The sequence below is a fragment of the Cololabis saira genome, chromosome 9 (assembly GCF_033807715.1).
Source record: "Cololabis saira isolate AMF1-May2022 chromosome 9, fColSai1.1, whole genome shotgun sequence".
Taxonomy (NCBI): Eukaryota; Metazoa; Chordata; class Actinopteri; order Beloniformes; family Belonidae; genus Cololabis; species Cololabis saira.
In genome coordinates this window covers 38,870,431-38,887,205 of record NC_084595.1, presented here as the reverse complement: position 1 = coordinate 38,887,205, position 16,775 = coordinate 38,870,431, and the positions used below count along the sequence as shown (strand labels likewise).

The 16,775-nt window shown below is 37.7% G+C and overlaps 2 protein-coding genes across 2 annotated transcripts; both read right to left on the bottom strand.

Annotated features, from left to right (window-relative positions):
* Window positions 1–1,383: 1,383 nt before the first annotated feature.
* On the bottom strand, window positions 1,384–7,242 carry kiss1rb (KISS1 receptor b). The gene is made up of 7 exons (XM_061730088.1): window positions 7,168–7,242; window positions 6,784–7,004; window positions 5,547–5,671; window positions 4,780–4,915; window positions 3,243–3,481; window positions 3,002–3,154; window positions 1,384–1,620 (listed from the first exon to the last, which is right to left on the bottom strand). Exons 2-7 carry the CDS (start codon window positions 7,001–7,003, stop codon window positions 1,384–1,386), a joined length of 1,110 nt encoding a protein of 369 aa, XP_061586072.1. The 5' UTR covers window position 7,004; window positions 7,168–7,242.
* A 2,665-nt stretch (window positions 7,243–9,907) lies between these two features.
* On the bottom strand, window positions 9,908–15,368 carry isca1 (iron-sulfur cluster assembly 1). The gene is made up of 4 exons (XM_061730087.1): window positions 15,277–15,368; window positions 12,802–12,855; window positions 11,984–12,089; window positions 9,908–11,005 (listed from the first exon to the last, which is right to left on the bottom strand). Exons 1-4 carry the CDS (start codon window positions 15,355–15,357, stop codon window positions 10,857–10,859), a joined length of 390 nt encoding a protein of 129 aa, XP_061586071.1. The 5' UTR covers window positions 15,358–15,368; the 3' UTR covers window positions 9,908–10,856.
* Window positions 15,369–16,775: the final 1,407 nt, after the last annotated feature.

The following is a 16,775-nucleotide window of genomic DNA, read 5'->3' as shown; positions in this document are numbered from 1 at the left end:
GATAGATGGATGGTGCAGACTGACACATTACGTGAAGTTATAATGTTTAGATAAAATGGTTATTTGGATCTTGTCATCTAATCCTTGGTCCCATGAGAGATTATTTATTGGTATGCCACTTAAACTGAGAGCATACCTCAAGATGTCTCATCTTAAACTCGTTATACCCTGGAGCCCCCGGTACAGGAGACAAATCCCATATAAGAAGATAAGCCTGAGATCAGGTCGGGCATAAAGGGTTGTAAGGTTGTATATCACAGTCATATCCGTTCACTAGTATCATTAAAACATGTAGAGCGGCCTGTGTATTCAAATAAACTTAAAGCCAAGTACATCCTCTGAACGGATGGGATGAAGGCCTGCAGGGGATGTACAGCTGGGGAAAACTCCAATACTGTATATCACCTTCACAAGTTTGCTCAGTGGTGTTTCATTATCTGCTAAAAAAAATTTCAAGCAGTTTAGATAATATACAGCAGCAAGGACCTTTGGCTACAGTTTCACACTGTCACATGAGAGCAATCACCAATAAATGAGTGCTGCAGGAATCTGGACATTTCATAATCTTTGCTGATCAGCACAGATTCTGTGAAAATGTATCTTTAAATGACAGTGTACATGTTTTCCCGCAACATGCAGAACAAATAAATATCCAAACATGAGAGAAAAGATAAGGAACAGTACAAGCTGACCTTATAGTTTTAATCACGTGGGGACAGTTGTTAATATCTGAAACCATGCTGTGAAAAATGATGCTCCTTTCACAGTCTAAAGTTTAACACAGCAGTTATGAAAGGAAATGGGAACACCGGAAAATGACAATCACAGGGTAAAAAGAGAAGATAAAGGTGAATTCACCTTTGGAAACATTCACAAAACAAACCAAGTAAAACCAAGTGTTTGAGTCGTACGGTTTTCACCAGTGGTCAGTGAAACCAGATAAACCGTGAACCTCAAACTCCATCAGTCCGCCCAAACCAGAAAAACGTGACGACAATTGCATTAAAGAAGCTCGTGAAGGTCATGAGAGGTAAATGAGTCCTCCTTTTTAAATGATCACATGACAGACTCTGTCTGTCTGTGTGTGTTTGCATGTGTGCATCCTGAAATGTCCACATTCTGGACTGCCGCTCACTTTCCATAATCAGTCCACCAGGATGAATCACGTGCAGGTCACCACTGCACCATGGGTTTTATTGTGTGTGTGTGTGTGTGTGTGTGTGTGTGTGTGTGTGTGTGTGTGTGTGTGTGTGTGTGTGTGTGTGTGTGTGTGTGTGTGTGTGTGTGTGTGTGTTCCATACACACACATGGGCAGACTGCTTTGCTCTCCTGAACACAGAATAAATAAAGAATGAGTGCAGTGTCTGACCGTCTGCGTGGCCTTTAGGAGGCAGATGAAAGAAAGTGCATCTCTGCCTCTCCCCTGGATGTGTGGTGCTCCATCTCTCCCGCTTCTCCAGCATCCATATTTCCCACCCTGACCCTGCCCCTCTTGCTCCACAGAGAAATAGCAGGGAAGGCGTGTCTGAAGGCCTTCCTGAAGTTACTGCCCATGAAGGCGTAAATGAGCGGGTTGACGGAGGAGTTGGAGTAGGACATGCAGTGACCCCAAATCTTCAGCTGTGGATGCAAAAATAAAACCTATTTCAGTGACAGGCAGTGAAACATCTCAGAGTTTGTGAGTCGTGAGCATCGGTTTCTTTCACCAAAGAGTTGCAATAGCACATTGTATAATGTATAATATATAAAACATTTTTGGTCCAAGATTAGTTAAATACATTGTTTTTTTAATTGCCATTTTTAAAGTTGTGTGCATATTAAATCATAATGATAACACAAGAGAGTGTTTAGATTTTTTTTTGTAAGTTAACAAATATTAGAGCCTTCATTTAGTAATGTTAAAGTCAAGCTGAACTGCAATGTTAAGTGAACTGACTTCAAAGGCTGTTAACATACGGTAGTCTAAAATACCACACATGTGCAATGATTGACCGAAAAAATTATATAATTGTTTCCCAGAAAAATAAATTGTCTTTAAAAAAATTGTATTTATTTTTATTAAGATTTCATCAATATGTTTAAAACAAGTTGGAATACTAGCAAGAGACTGGCAGTGGTTCACTCTGCAAAATACTTCAGGGAAGCAGCTCAGAAACACTGCTGCCTTCTCTGGATCTTAATTCCATTAAGATAGACTGAGGTAAGCAACATTCTGTGGAGAAATAAGTAACATTTTGAAAATCTTTATGAAATTATCCATCTAAAGAGCAGAGGGGCCAGCAAGCTTGTTGTTGGATCACATCATTTATTTATTTAGAAGACTTTGCTTATATCAGCAACACAAAGTCAACCAAAAGTAACAAAAGTCAAACCACATTCTGAACAAATTACAGTGTTGTAGCAGGGTGTGTAGTAAAAGAGGTGCGCTAAACTGAACTGCCGGCAGTCCTGAGCAATTCACAACAAAAACATCAGTCAGTTTATAAAGAACAGGCAATGTATTGTTTATCTGAAGTCCTTTACTAAGAATTAACATTAAAACATTTCAAATTCAAAACAGAAAATGATTTCTCAGTTTCCAAACACATATACGGTATTATTGAAATACTTGAGGCAATGCCACGCTAAATCTGTCCCCTTTTCTGTTTTTTAAATTGTTGGTTGTTTTTTTTTGCTAAAATCAAAATAAAAGGAGAATTTGATATTTGTTTAAATTCATGATATGTTTCCTTTGCATACTTTTGAAAGTTACGGAGACTTACCGTTTACAAATTAGATTCTGTGTTAGTTACTCGCAAGACAGTTTAAAAACAACAAAGAAAATTATGCATGTAGCAGCCACAATTAAATTATAAGTTTTCAATGTCTTTTTTTTTGGAGGAAATATGATAATAGATGGAAAACAGAGGTCAACGACTTCAACTCCTTTCACCTTGTTTGTCAATTTGCTCATTGTTGGTTGTAATATCTGCTAATGAATGAATAGTACGGAGTAGGTCACCTTATAGAGGATGTAACTGCGGAGACCGAAAGCCTGCAGCAGGATGCAGACCTGGATGGGCCCCCAGCAGATGAGGAACAGAGCCACCATCACCTTCACCATGCGGGAGACTCGCGCTCGCACCGCTGCAGCTCGCTCTTCCTGAACCTGTAGCTGGACAAAAGAAGACTCCGTCAAACCTATGAACCCATCAGAGACATATTCGGTACTCGGTATGAAATTTAGGAACACTTGGGATTACTTGGTAGCTGCTGTCGATGGGATTCACAGTGGGCCGGCCCATGCGCTTGAGCATGAAGGTGTAGCAGGCTACGATGGTAAACAGGGGCAGGAGGTACACAGCCACGAAGCTGTAAATGATGAAGGCTCTCTGGAGGTGGACGGTGGGGAAGACCTCACTGCAGTACGTCTGAGGGCCAAACCAGTATCCTTCCTCCAGACGCTGGTACACGGCCACAGGGATGGACAGAAGCAAAGAGCCTGGAGAGGACGGAGGGATGGAAAACCCACAGCATGTTATTCATTCACTACTTTTTATTCATACAAATAGGGTTCTTTGGGGTTTTTTGGTACATAGCTATGCTTTTACTTCTGGGATTTGGTGTTTTAAAAAAAATCTTAAAGACACTGTATAGCAACACTTCCTCTGACCAAATGGTGCAGCATTTCACAAAAATGTTTATGTGTCAGTTCCTGATGCAAGACACATCCAAACGCACTTTTAGTGGCACAACGTGTTATTAAGGGCCAATCCCAATGTTCACCGTACTCACTACCACTAGTCCTCACCCACTACCACTTCACCCTCAAAATGAAGCCACAAGGGGTAGGGCTTGGTAATCTTCCTTAGGGATTGGGACACCACTTGCTACGTCACTGCGTGGTTTAGGTTTGGGTATGTAAGCAGTCCTGGGCATTTCACGGACTTTTGTGAGATCAGGTTGAAAAACGTTGCAGCTTCACATTAAGCCTGAATTATGGTTCCGCGTTAAACCGACGCAGAGCCTACGGTGTAGGGTACGCGGCGACGCGCGCCATAGGCTCTGCATTGGTGTAACGCAGAACCATAAATCAGCCTTTATTCTGGCGAGATCTGAAAAAACTTCGCAACAACGAGCAAGCGAGTGATTATGTACATTCACTGAGTGAATATTATGAAAGTAAAATATATATTTCTCGCTAGAAATGTAATCAAAACGCATTTTAATGCAGAAACTAACTCAAAATATTGATTTTATTCACTAAAAAATGAGAAATGTCCGCCATGTTTTTTTTTTTTATTCAGTCTGCAAATGATGACGTAAAGCATTCTGGGAAATTTTCTCTGGCCCTCTGTCGGCGAGTCAGCATCTGAAATCCCTAGCTCTGAAGGGCTAGATTCATACTCCCTAGCCCTCGTTATGGCCACTACCCCTACATGCAAAGAGGAATTGGGACACCACTACTCTCACAGGAACGCGCAAAATTTAGGGGTAGTGGTGAAAAGTAGGGGTAGGGGGGGATTGGGACTGGCCCTAAGACACACTGGGCCATCCCTACTCATTAGGATAGTATTGTTAGTGGCTCTTTTGTCAAAGCAGCTGATCTATATGTGGTCAAAAGCAGTATTACTACATAGAGTGGCTTTAAAGGTGATGTTTTAATGGTTACTGGTTAATGTTTGTTCCACCGTGCCATCATAACTTTACTGTAATGAATCAGTCTGATTAGGATTGAAGGAAGGACAGAAACATAAACAAGAAGCACAACAAGCTGTGTGTGGTGTATTAGTGTGACACCTATCCAGATAGACACAGACACGGCCAGAGCCATGCGGGGGGTCCGGTGCCGCAGCGACTGCAGAGGATAAACCGTCACGTAGCACCGGTCCACACTCATAGCAGACAGAGTGATACACGTTGCCTGTGCAGTCACCTAAAATACATAGACAAGTGCGTTACACTTCCACTGTACAATTAACATTCTTGTTTGTCATGATTGTAATTCTTGTGCATTTTGGTTTATAAATACAATATAGCTTTATAACAGATATTTTCTTTACTTTGGCCAGTTTAATTGACCTATTTAGGCTGATTTCAACACCTTATGCATGTTGGCCTACACATCTGTTCTCGTACATCAAGTTCTTGTCAGTTAAAAGTCCAACGTTCACAGTCATCGTATGTTCCTCAGATCTTTGTTCAATGAACCCAGTTAGTTCTTTGTCCTGGTTTTCTCAGAACGCTCAGTTTGTTTTGTTCCACAGTTCAAAAGACAATCGTCTTAAGCTGTCTGGAGATTCTAAACTGACTGATTATGAATGATTTTTTTCTCTCTCTCTTTGTGCAGCTCAGTGATGACCTTGTGACTTGTACAGGGTGTACTCTGCCTCCCACCGGAGGATATCGGGACAGGATACATTGATTCAAGACTGGTGGTATTTTGACTGCCGTCCCATTATTTTGTCTACCGTGGTTAAACCTTGATGATTTTTTTTGCATTTGTATGACAAATAAATAAGCAAATTACATTTTTTTTTTTTCATATGAATGTGTGCGTGTCTTACTTGTTGAAGATAGTTCACCAGGCGACACATGAACTCTCCAAAGATCCAGCTGGGTAGTGGGTACAGCGTAGCAGTGAAGGGAACGCAGCAGACTAGAAACAGGATGTCAGTTGTGGCCAGGTTTACTGAAAAAGAAAAACAAACAAACAAATGAAACTCAAGAATCCTTAACATGGGGTGAATCCAGCTGAACCAACATTTGTTAACACTTATGCCTGTTGTGGTTTCATGTTCAAACATCTCTATTACCGTCCCTGCCATGACGTTCTTATGGGATTTGCAGATTTTTTGTGCATCAGCAACATTGGGAATGGGATATCAGATAATTATCCTGCTGAAAGTAGGTAAATGGAATAATTTAATGTGTTGGTAATTGTGACTCATAATACAAAAAATTGTTTAACCTTCAAACCGATCCAAACTTCCATAAAAAAAAAAAAAACTCAGTTGAAGGACAAACACATGCAAAGAAAGAGACAGGACATCTTAAAGCGGTTGAACCAGCTGCACTTCAGAAATGTTACCTACACAGGTGTCAAAAGTATTCACATTCATTACTCAGGTAGAAGTATAGATACTAGAGTTTAAAAATACTCCTGTAGAAGTATCAACTCAAGTTTTTTACTCAAGTAAAAGTATAAAAGTACTGGTTTCAAAACTACTTAAAATATAAAAGTTAAAGTAATGTAAGGGGGAAAAAAGCCATTAAGGACAAAAGCCATTGAAAATGAATGCGTCTTAGTATAATGCCAATATATTAAAGAACCATATATGTGTACTATTGAGCATTAACATGTGTTTCAGAGAGCAGGAGATATGATGACTAGTTGCCTATAAGTATTGTAGTGGTGCAAAAAGTCAAACTTCAGAGGCATGTTATCATTTATCCTAACCTTTATTGGAATGTACATCCAAGTTTAGTTGCAGGAATCTGAGGGAACGGATGTAAGAACAAAACTGGACAAGAACATCTGAAACAACCACAACCAAATTCACTCTATCTGGATGGAGCAATTTAACTGGATAGTTTTTTTTAAAGACCGAAATGAAATAGAGTAACAAGGCTGTTTTTAAAATGTAAGGAGTAAAAAGTACAGATAATTGCATGAAAATGTAAGGAGTAAAAGTAAAAAGTCGTCTGAAAAATAATTACTCCAGTGAAGTATAGATAACCAAAATTTCTACTTAAGTAAGGTAACGAAGTATTTGTACTTCGTAACTTGACACCTCTGGTTACCTATGTAGAAGTTGGTGACAGTCTTCATCTGCTGATGCTTGGTGACCACATGGATGACCAGCGAGTTGCCAATCAGACCGACCAGCATGATGAGGGCGAAGAAAGTGGGGACCAACCAGGCGTCGACCAGCAGCGGCGGCCCTTGATCCTCCAGAGCTGCAGAGTCGTTGCATACGGACTCGCAGTTCGGGCTGCGATTGCCTGCTGATTCTGCGTTCATCCTTAACAAATCACAGCCAAAAAAATCACTGAACATGTGCAACGGTCGCGTTCATTAACAAGACCCATGCTGAAGTAAAATAAGGAACAGAATTACCCAGTGTATTTAAATCCAGCATATATATTTGTTTTGAGATTATTTAAATGTGGACCTGCTTCTCTTACCTGTGTTGCTCCTGTCTTCTTCTGTGTTCCTCTCTGCTTTTTAAACTGAGGTTTGGTCTGTGATGGGCTGTTGATTTTCTCCACAGGTCTGAGATGAAAGCTCTGTTACAGACCACCAAAAGTGGTGGAGAGGGACCAGGGGTGGGAGGAGGCAGGTTAGGGTGAGCTTCAAACAAAAGCTCAGTCATTACCTGTAACTAACCAGAGCTGAGAGCACCAATGAAATGTCTGCAGCTGGATTTGAATGAAAAGATCAATTCTGTTCACTGGCACAACTCAGATTGCAGCTCAACATTAAATTAAGCATAGTCAAGCCTGTAACAGAACTTAATCCTCTCCATTTTTATGTAATTAATCAACAATACATGTTGATGTTGATGCTTCAGGCATGACAGTAGTTTAGTTATTTGAGTCCAGAAACAACATATTGACATGGTTGAGTAGTGCATGTGAAAGTTTGTTCTCTGCAAAATAAGGAGACTCATAATAACTTTAACATTTAACAAAAATGGAAAAGACAGTATGAGGAGGAAGCTGCGGGTCACGGAGACATTACAGTCTGACCTCCTGCAGCTTCCAACAAACGGCTCTTAAAGCTGTCATTACACGTCTTGTGGCCTCGTCTGCCAAGTAGCAAGTGGCAAATCCTGCCAATCCCATAATGAGATGCATTTAGAGAATGAAATGTTCGAGGGCAAATGCAATGTTTGTTGTCTTTGAGTTGTTTTTTTTTTTCACATAATTTTAAATTCTAAAAAAAAATAATAATAATATTCATTTTACAGAAAATGACAATCACAGAAAATGTTTTTTTATTCAAACTGTTTATTATTATTTAAATTAAATACACAAAATTTTGCCCTTAACTATTTTCTAATTAATATTTTTGTATCTATGTAAAGATATTGAGTAATTAAATTTTTTTTCAACTATTGTATTAATCTTTTAGAATTGTTATCGTATAACAATTTCTTTTTTGTTTTGATTATGGGGGTGTGCAGAAGTCTCAGAATGTACATATCGAATATGATACATCAGGCATTAAGAGGTTAAGATGTTGCATAATTCAATTTCAATTCATATTCAAAAATATTGTATTAATCTCTGAAGGGTAATTAATTATTGCAGTAATTATGATTAAAGTCTCTTTAAAGATAAACTCAACAATGTGAGTTTTTTTCTTTAACTGAACAGACCTCCTAGTTCTTATGTATCTGAACAGGATTCAGTGCAAGTTAACTAAGACCTGGAGCAATTTTTTTTTCTTTTTGCTTTGGGCCCTCTAAGAGAAATTAAGTATCATGATGTAGACATCAACATGTGTGACATCAGCATGTGTACACCAGGGTCTTGGGAAGTTAAGTAATGGCATTTTAACTTCGACTGGTGTTATAATCTGGGTAAAGGTTCCTCAGGACTCCAGATTTCTTGGAGGGACCTAAAACCAGCTTTGTTTGGAGGTCTGTCAGTTTCCTTGAAGAAGTGTTAGTTGGTTGATCCTAAATCAAGATCAAGCAACACTATGAGTAAAGAATCCACAGTTATTCTACGAATTGTGGCGGTGGCGGTGTATCAAGCAAACTTCTAATACTCAAACCCAATTCAAGCCCTTATTATAAGGACTTGTGATCTGCCTTGGTCTTGTACAAGTCCTAAGATTTTTGCCTTAATTAATTGGCATTAAAGAAGGTCAATATTAATTTAGTACAAGATGCACTTTCCCAAATGTCATCAATTGATGCCATGTGGGGCTCAAACTAATGACGCCAAAATGCCAGGAGAAAATGTTTCTAGGACTGACTGCATTGCTTTATATTGATTTCTCATGCTGTGGTAAAACGGGAACAGAGAACTGTTACACACATCAAAGAACCCAAACCTGTACAATGAATTTCTGAATAGAAAATAATCAAATTTCCTTTCAGGGATTAACAAAGTATTTTTGAATTTGAATTTAAGACTGCATGGGTTTAAAAATCTGACAGTTGGGTCACTGGGATTAGACACGGTACTGGATTCAGACTCAGAGTTTAGTGACTCGACGACTAATATGGTGGTGAGTTGATCCCTCCCTTAGTCTGAAAGGGAGGCAGGAGGAAGAAATGCAAACACCAAAATCCCCAAAGGGTCTTTGTGCTCACAGAATGATTCAAGATTGGTTTGCCATAATGCAAAATGGTTATTTTATAATAAAAAGGAAATATGTTGCGTTTACACGCTCCGATTAAGTGGTCAAAAACAAAGTAAACTAATGCAGTTTTAAGACCGTCACTCCTGTGACAACTAGTCATGGTTACCATTCCTCATCCATACTCACTTCAATGCTGTTCATGGGAGTCATGGTGTGTGTATCCCAGCTGTCAGTGGGTGAAAGACATGGGTACATCCTCCACAGGTCACCAATCTATCATTTTTATGGCTACCATAAACTGTATATTATTTCCAATATACAGTCAATACACTCCAAGACCTTACAGCCTTAAAACATGGTCACAACTTAGAATAAGACAAAATAAATCATTTAGATTTTATTACCTGACTCTCCCCCCTCTTTCTTTTGTGTGTGTTTGGAGGGGAAACATATGTTCAGAAATGTTATACAGTATTAATTCCAGTAACTAGAAAAATTGATATTATGATTTAGCAATGTATCCCACATGATCATAACTGACAAATCTCCATGACAACTTGTCAAAAGCATCAAAGGCACACCAAAGAACACAAAGTAGCAGACTCATGACTCAGTTTAGCTATTTATTATTTCATATGTACACCGACATATTGCACAGGCTACAAATCTTAAGAGCACACAGTCTATGCGAACACAAAGTCCTGGCATTGATTGAGCAGAAAAAAAAAAACCTCACTGGAAACCTTGTGTACATGTAGGAATACATGTTTTGTGCGTTGCTTGCTATTTTGTGCGCATGTGTTATTCAAGGAATTTACATTTTTGTATATTTACACACAGAGATAAATATATAATTTCTAACTTTACAAACTGATAAAACAGTTTCAAGACACTCAAACTCGTCCCCCCCTTTTTTTTTTTCCTGGCCAACCACTGGTTACATGGCATGGATGATAAACCACAGCTCTGACAGTGTGTTTATCAAGTAGGCCATGCTGGTTCTGCCTTCCTTCTGGACTTTGGTGGATAGATTCAAACATGGAAGCAGGATACTTCCCGGTATCATGCTGCACCCTCTTAGCTTTACCAAACCATCACTCAGCTTTGTGTGCACATTCACGAGCCATGCTTTTTCATGTTTCCCTGCATTTAATACAACATGAGATTCGACTGAATATCTGGAAAACGAATGTGCACTTATGTGTAACACGGAAACCATTCTTTGAATTAAAAACACAATGGTTCAGAGGTCCTCTGGTTTTCTAAATACAGAGCCGAGAAGTAAAAGTGGCGTCAATGTCAGATGAATAAGAACCTATTTACTTCTGATAAGATGATTTCGACTACAGACTGTATTGAGTTCTTCCTCGAAGCATGAAAATGCATACTAGTACTTATATGGGAGTGGTCTGCAGGAAGAGCATTGGCAGGAACTCAAGGATGTTTATATGTCAAAGATTTCCTCACGTCCGACTTCCTCGTCAACAGTCTCTCAGTCTTCATAGATGAGATGGGGTTTTGGAGCAGGGAGGGTAAGAGGACGGAGGCTCCATGACGCTCACATGTTGAAGCTTTCTCCACAGCCACATGTGCCCTTGATGTTGGGATTGTTGAAGACAAATTCACTGGACAGCTTTGACTCCACAAAGTCCATCTCAGTTCCCAGAAGGGTCAGCTGAGCCTTCTTCTCTATAAACACTCGCACACCTGGGGGGGAAAAAGTCATAGTAGGAGCATAACTACTCAGGTTTCAACCACCATGTCAGTGCTGCAACGTCCAACAACTTTTAATACAGTGAAACTCCTTGAAAATAAAAAGTATATGTCTGATTTAAGCATTCTCCAATCAGAAGAATGTGAGAACAGGCAGATGTCTCGTGCTTTAACAAGTTAACTTTGGTTTTCATCATCTATTACTTTTATAACAGTACTAGAGTAGGTTAGGTTTGAAATGAAAGTTTAAAACAAGCAACAACACTACCAGCTGACCAATCAATTCTTTTGGAAAATACGAAGGAAAAACAAGACAAAGAGGAGTCTTCCTTCCTAAGGCTTGTAGGCTGTGAAAACCCTTTGAACTTTCCCTGATTTGCAACGACACCTCAGTGGAGAAAACTGACCATCTTAAAACAGAGACTAGAGGAAGCACAAACGCTTTGTACTAATTTATCTTGTGAGACTTAAAAAGGAAAGAAAAAAAAAGGCCTATCGCATAACTTTAAAAATCAAGTTATTATTATTTTTCTTTATTTTATGCCCAAGATTTCATAGGAAATTTACTCAGACATTTACAAGAACTTATTTACCAGCCTGAACTATGTTTTACTCTGTTTTTCTTTTACTTGCTCTCAAGACTTTAACACAGCTAGGGATGAAGAAGACTGAAGGAAAAAACTGATTTATATGTCATATGGTTAGACTTTAACTTATTAAATTATAATAAATTAAAACAAAAATCACTTCTGCATTAATTATTTGGCAGTGATATTTTCAAGCCCAATGGTGTTTTTTTTTTTTGGTCTGTGCAACAACTTTACATGAAGGCAGACTACTCTGGATTTTTCCCCTGATCAACAAAACTCCAAATAATTTGTCATAATGGCAAGAATTAACTGCAGAACAAATCTCAGGTTGTTGCTAAGCTTTGAAAAGCTAAAATGGTTCATGATAAAGAAACACACTTACCATCCTGCAGTACTTCTTCATCTGATTTTTCTCTGTCCTTTGTGTAGTCCAGTGTGTAAGTCAGTCCATTACAGCCACGTGTTCTCACTCCAACCTTTAAACCAATCTGATGACACAGAAAACATGTGTCAACATCTACGTCAAAAATGTTTTACAACACACACACACACAGTACAAGAAAGACAAATGAAAGTACAGGTGTAGCATATGAGTATGTTAACAGGATACATCAAGAAAAAAAAATTAATTATAATTACACTCCTGAAAGTATAATTTTCAAATTTCTTTTTATGCAAAACAATAAGTAAACAGAATAAAAATCACCTTCAAGAGTGATTCAGACACACTGAAATGTATCTGCTGATATTACCAGTTTTTCTATTATTTTTTTATAATATTAAATATTTTTTTACAGCCAGAAATATTAAGGCTGTGTGGAGGCTGACGTGTGCTTGTCTTCTTGAACAGATTGACATTTTAAACAACAATCCAATAACCAATTTGCTGATGTCATGGTTGTTTCCTGCCAGTTTACTCAACGTCAGTTTCCTTATACAGCGTTTCTACCTTTATTTCAAGAAAGCAGAAGTGTCATCCGCTAAAGAGTAAATAGGCTTCTGCAAATAAATGACCTTGTTTGCCCTTTTTGCACAGACCATAGAAAAAAAATATATATTTTTTTTTCATTCACTGATCCACATTTCCAAAAATTTACCTTTTAAAAAACACACTGAAAATGTCAAACTTACAACAGTACAATCAACAGCCTGTTTGATGATAAAATGTTTTAATAAATAATGGTCTTATTAAATACTCACATATTCTGGTTTGTCCAGCAACAACAATCTGATCTTAGTCACAGCTGCTGGAGTCTAAAGAAAAGACAAAGTGAAACATTATTCCTCACAGTATGCTAGATTTATGTGGAAGTAATTTATTATGGTAAACCCGTGACCTCTCAGAACATTCCTTAAAAAAGAAAAATGGAGAGAAAGGTGTTGCTGTGTGCACTGGTAAAGGTGCTGTTCTGATGTTTTAGACAAACCTATTTCTGAATAAAGCCCTAGACTTTTACTTTACTTACTTTACTAAAGTGTAGGCTCTCACGTGGAGGCATTTGAGAACATGAGGTGAACTACATTAGCCAGAAGGTGCTAATCCTTTAAACCCTTAAATTGTGATTATTTGTGCTGCTGAATACAAATGTACAGAACATCCAAATGCTGTCCGAGCCTAGTGTTGTTTTACAACTGTTCTCTGAACAGGACATGTGTTTTGCATTAGACTTTAAATTACTATGCATTTAATCTTAATGGTAAAACATTGGCACATTACTAATCATCTCATTAAAAGAACGTTATGATAACTAATGTGTCGTTATAACATTACTAATTCCCCTGACAGTCAAGGAAAATCAATTGCAGGAGCCTTTATAACGTCACATCTACAGTTGTGTCTGTGTTTTGTCATATCTACCAAACAGCTTTTATCAACTCAAGCCAACACACTATCTCACTGCAGCACTGTTAGCTAAACTCATCAGCTGATATTCACCATTTCAAACCCACCCATAACAAACCACTGACGTACTTTTCAGTTAGTTTCTGATACATTATCACACTGTTCGACTAACTGCAGGCTGTTGTTGGTATATTTTCTTCTCTAAAGCAGCCAGTTAATAAAGAGTGACTTTAAATTTGATAATTATTGTTATAAAAATGAAACTTTAATTTAATTGTTCATTTTATGCATTTATTAGGTTTAAAGTACTGTTGTTGAAGCACTTTTTTGGAGCCAATCTTCCAAATTACCTTTATTAAGTTACTGGGTTATTGTGCATTTATTTGAAAAAAAATAAATAAATAAAACAAAATAATAATAAAAATCCCAACAGAAACACAACTAAAGGTAATCTGACAATGTCTACGAAAGATCAGAGGATATCACACTTCAAGTTCTCAGGATATATTTTTTTCTTTTTGAAATCCAACATTGTTCAGACAAATTCATAGAAAAGATGATTATGGAACATGATCAAGGTCAGTATAAATATTGTGGAAATAATTTAGTCATCATGATATCAACAGGAAATACTTTTGGTCCTCAAACTACCCAGCGATAGTTTCTCTTACATTATTTGTGTGTGTTTCAATGCAAAATTAAACTATTCTTTATTATATTGTACATATGTATATAACACAGACCTTGGAAATACATTTTTTGGAATCCAACATAGGCAATAATAGCAATGCACTGCATAATGCAGTTAATTCATTTTCTATCCCCACTCTAATGCAGGGTATTGGGGACATTAGATACAAAAAACTAATATACTGTAATTATATTATCGGTAACCCATTTAAAAACACCACCAGTGACCTAGAAAGTAAGTAAAGCCTCAAGCAATTATTTTTAAATGTACAGGACAATGAGGCATGAGTTTTACACCACGCTGGTGAAAGCTAATGAAAATGTTCTGATCAAGTTCAAGAACATTGAGATCTTTCCCTGGTTTGTTTACAGTTGTGTTGCACGTTTCAGTGTCCTTGGTGAGTTGTTTCTGCTAAGTTATGATAAAACTTAAGAATCGAATATTATAAAATGTTGAGAGGGTTAGAAAAAAAACTCAAAAGAAGGTTGTTTTTAGTTTTTGTTGGTTTTGTTTTTCCGGATTTCGTTTTTTAAAATACAAGAACGGGACAATGACGTCAATGTTTCTTGGTTTCCTGTCGTTTAAAACCCCAGGGAACTTTCTAGACAGTATGCTAATACTTGAGTGATTATCCTGTATGTTACAGCTTTTGAACTGAGCATTGATATATTGTGTTGTGTGAATATTTGTTGTTAATAAAGCCAACTTCGCTGCAGACGCAGCATTAATTTATTATCCAACAGCTTAGTTAGCCTCATGTAATCTTCCAGCAGTAGGACAAACCCACAAACTAGTACAATGTGTAATCCCTACACTTATATCAGCAAACCTATTCGAGTTAAACGATTATGCCTTTGAAAAAATAACAAAACAGCGCTTTAAAAGTGGTTTAATTCTCCGTATCTGCCTGTTCAAGAGACACGGCTAGCTGCTTAGCACACTTAAGGCTGATTTATGGTTCCGCGTTACACGGTGTGCGTCGCCGCGTAACCTACGGCGTAGGCTCTGCGTCGATTTAACGCAGAACCATAATTCAGACTTACACAACCACCTGCTGTTGAGAGCGGCTTTCTAGGACAACCTGTCTCAAAGCGACTAAATGCGCCACAGAGGAGTTGTGGACCAAAAATATTGAACGTACCAGTGTCAGGGCAGCTCTTGCGGGTAAGATCTTCCTTTTACTGACCGCCCGGACGGTCGCTCGCACCATGGAGGCAGACATGTTGATAAGTGTTAAAATCACAACACACAAGTGCGCAGGCGCGTAAACATGTTGGGCCACGCCCCTAAGATAGACACCGGCCTCCTATTGGTTGACATCGTGAAGGACAGTTGTAGCAGCCAATGAACGCCCGAAAACAAGTCCGAGACTGATGTACGTAATCTAACGTTATGTAACTTCTTTGTAATAACCCCTCATGTTTATCAGCTACTCCACGTAACATGTGGGTCGCTTTTAATACACGTAAGGATTAGTGTCATGTTAGCCACTGTTGCTTAACCGTCTTGTTATAACTTTGACGACAGCCAAAAATGAGGGGCAACTGTCTTGCACCCTTTTTATTTAAAGCTTTGACCAGAACTTTGTGTTCCCGACCTGTCCAGTCCCCCCGCCCCGCCCACAGGGGCAGTGGGGAAAAAAAACTACTTTACAGGACTGTCTCAGAAAATTTGAAATTGTGATTTTCTGTAATGCAATTACAAAAACAAAAAAGTCATACATTCTGGATTCATTACAAATCCACTGAAATATCGCAAGCCTTTTATTATTTTAATATTGCTGATCATGGCTTACAGTTTAAGAAAACTCAAATGTCCTATCTCAAAAAATTATAATATTCTGGGAATCTTAATCTTAAACTGTAAACCATAATCAGCAATATTAAAAGAATAAAAGGCTTGCAATATTTCAGTTGATTTGTAATGAATCCAGAATGTATGACATTTTTGTTTTTTTTAAATTGCATTACAGAAAATACTTTATCACAATATTCTAATTTTCTAAGACAGTCCTGTAAAACTAGTATAATTCAAGTTTTTATTTTGTTTTGAATGTTTAATTATTTCTCTCTCTCGTGACTTAATTTCTCGTTGTCAATGTCTAGGTTTACAAGGAAAATATAATAAAGTTCACATTCATATTTGTCACATAAAATCATAGTTGTGCACACATTTCTTCACAACAGTCTAGAATTCTTAACACAAACACTGTCATAATTAGTATTTTTTGTCCATCAAATTAATTTGTTACTGAATATATGGAGTTCTAAACTTTTATAAGGAAGTAAGCAAATAATTTAGAGTCCCTACTTATTCATCCGTAATGAGAAAGATGTAAAATTTTAAACTTATTTGGACTGAACTAAGCCACAGGCTGAAAAACTGGGTTGGGGGTTTAAAAAAAATAAATGCCAATGAAATATTGAAACATAACACCCAGACTTCGATTCTTAAATTTTTACAGCGTTACATTTGTTGTGGTAAACAGTTTACGAGATTAAATACTAATTAAATAAAGGGAGATGTAAATTTCTATGGTTAAAGCTCAGAATTGATTTTCATAATAAAGTTATTCTGTAGGCTTGTATACAATAGAGCAAGGACGTTTTAGGCACCCCTTGTTGTATTATAAATGGCTAT

Bases quoted from the DNA above. Each gene is read 5' to 3' on its own strand.
- isca1 (XM_061730087.1), bottom strand. From the start codon at position 15,357: ATGTCTGCCTCCATGGTGCGAGCGACCGTCCGGGCGGTCAGTAAAAGG. The intron at 12,856-15,276 runs GTACGTTCAATA...TCTTTTCTTTAG, and splicing joins CAAGAGCTGCCCTGACACTG to ACTCCAGCAGCTGTGACTAA. The intron at 11,006-11,983 runs GTAAGTGTGTTT...TTTCCCCCCCAG, and splicing joins TGAAGAAGTACTGCAGGATG to GTGTGCGAGTGTTTATAGAG.
- kiss1rb (XM_061730088.1), bottom strand. From the start codon at position 7,003: ATGAACGCAGAATCAGCAGGCAATCGCAGCCCGAACTGCGAGTCCGTA. The intron at 4,916-5,546 runs GTAAGACACGCA...TATGTATTTTAG, and splicing joins TGGTGAACTATCTTCAACAA to GTGACTGCACAGGCAACGTG. The intron at 3,155-3,242 runs GTAATCCCAAGT...TCTTTTGTCCAG, and splicing joins CCATCGACAGCAGCTACCAA to CTACAGGTTCAGGAAGAGCG.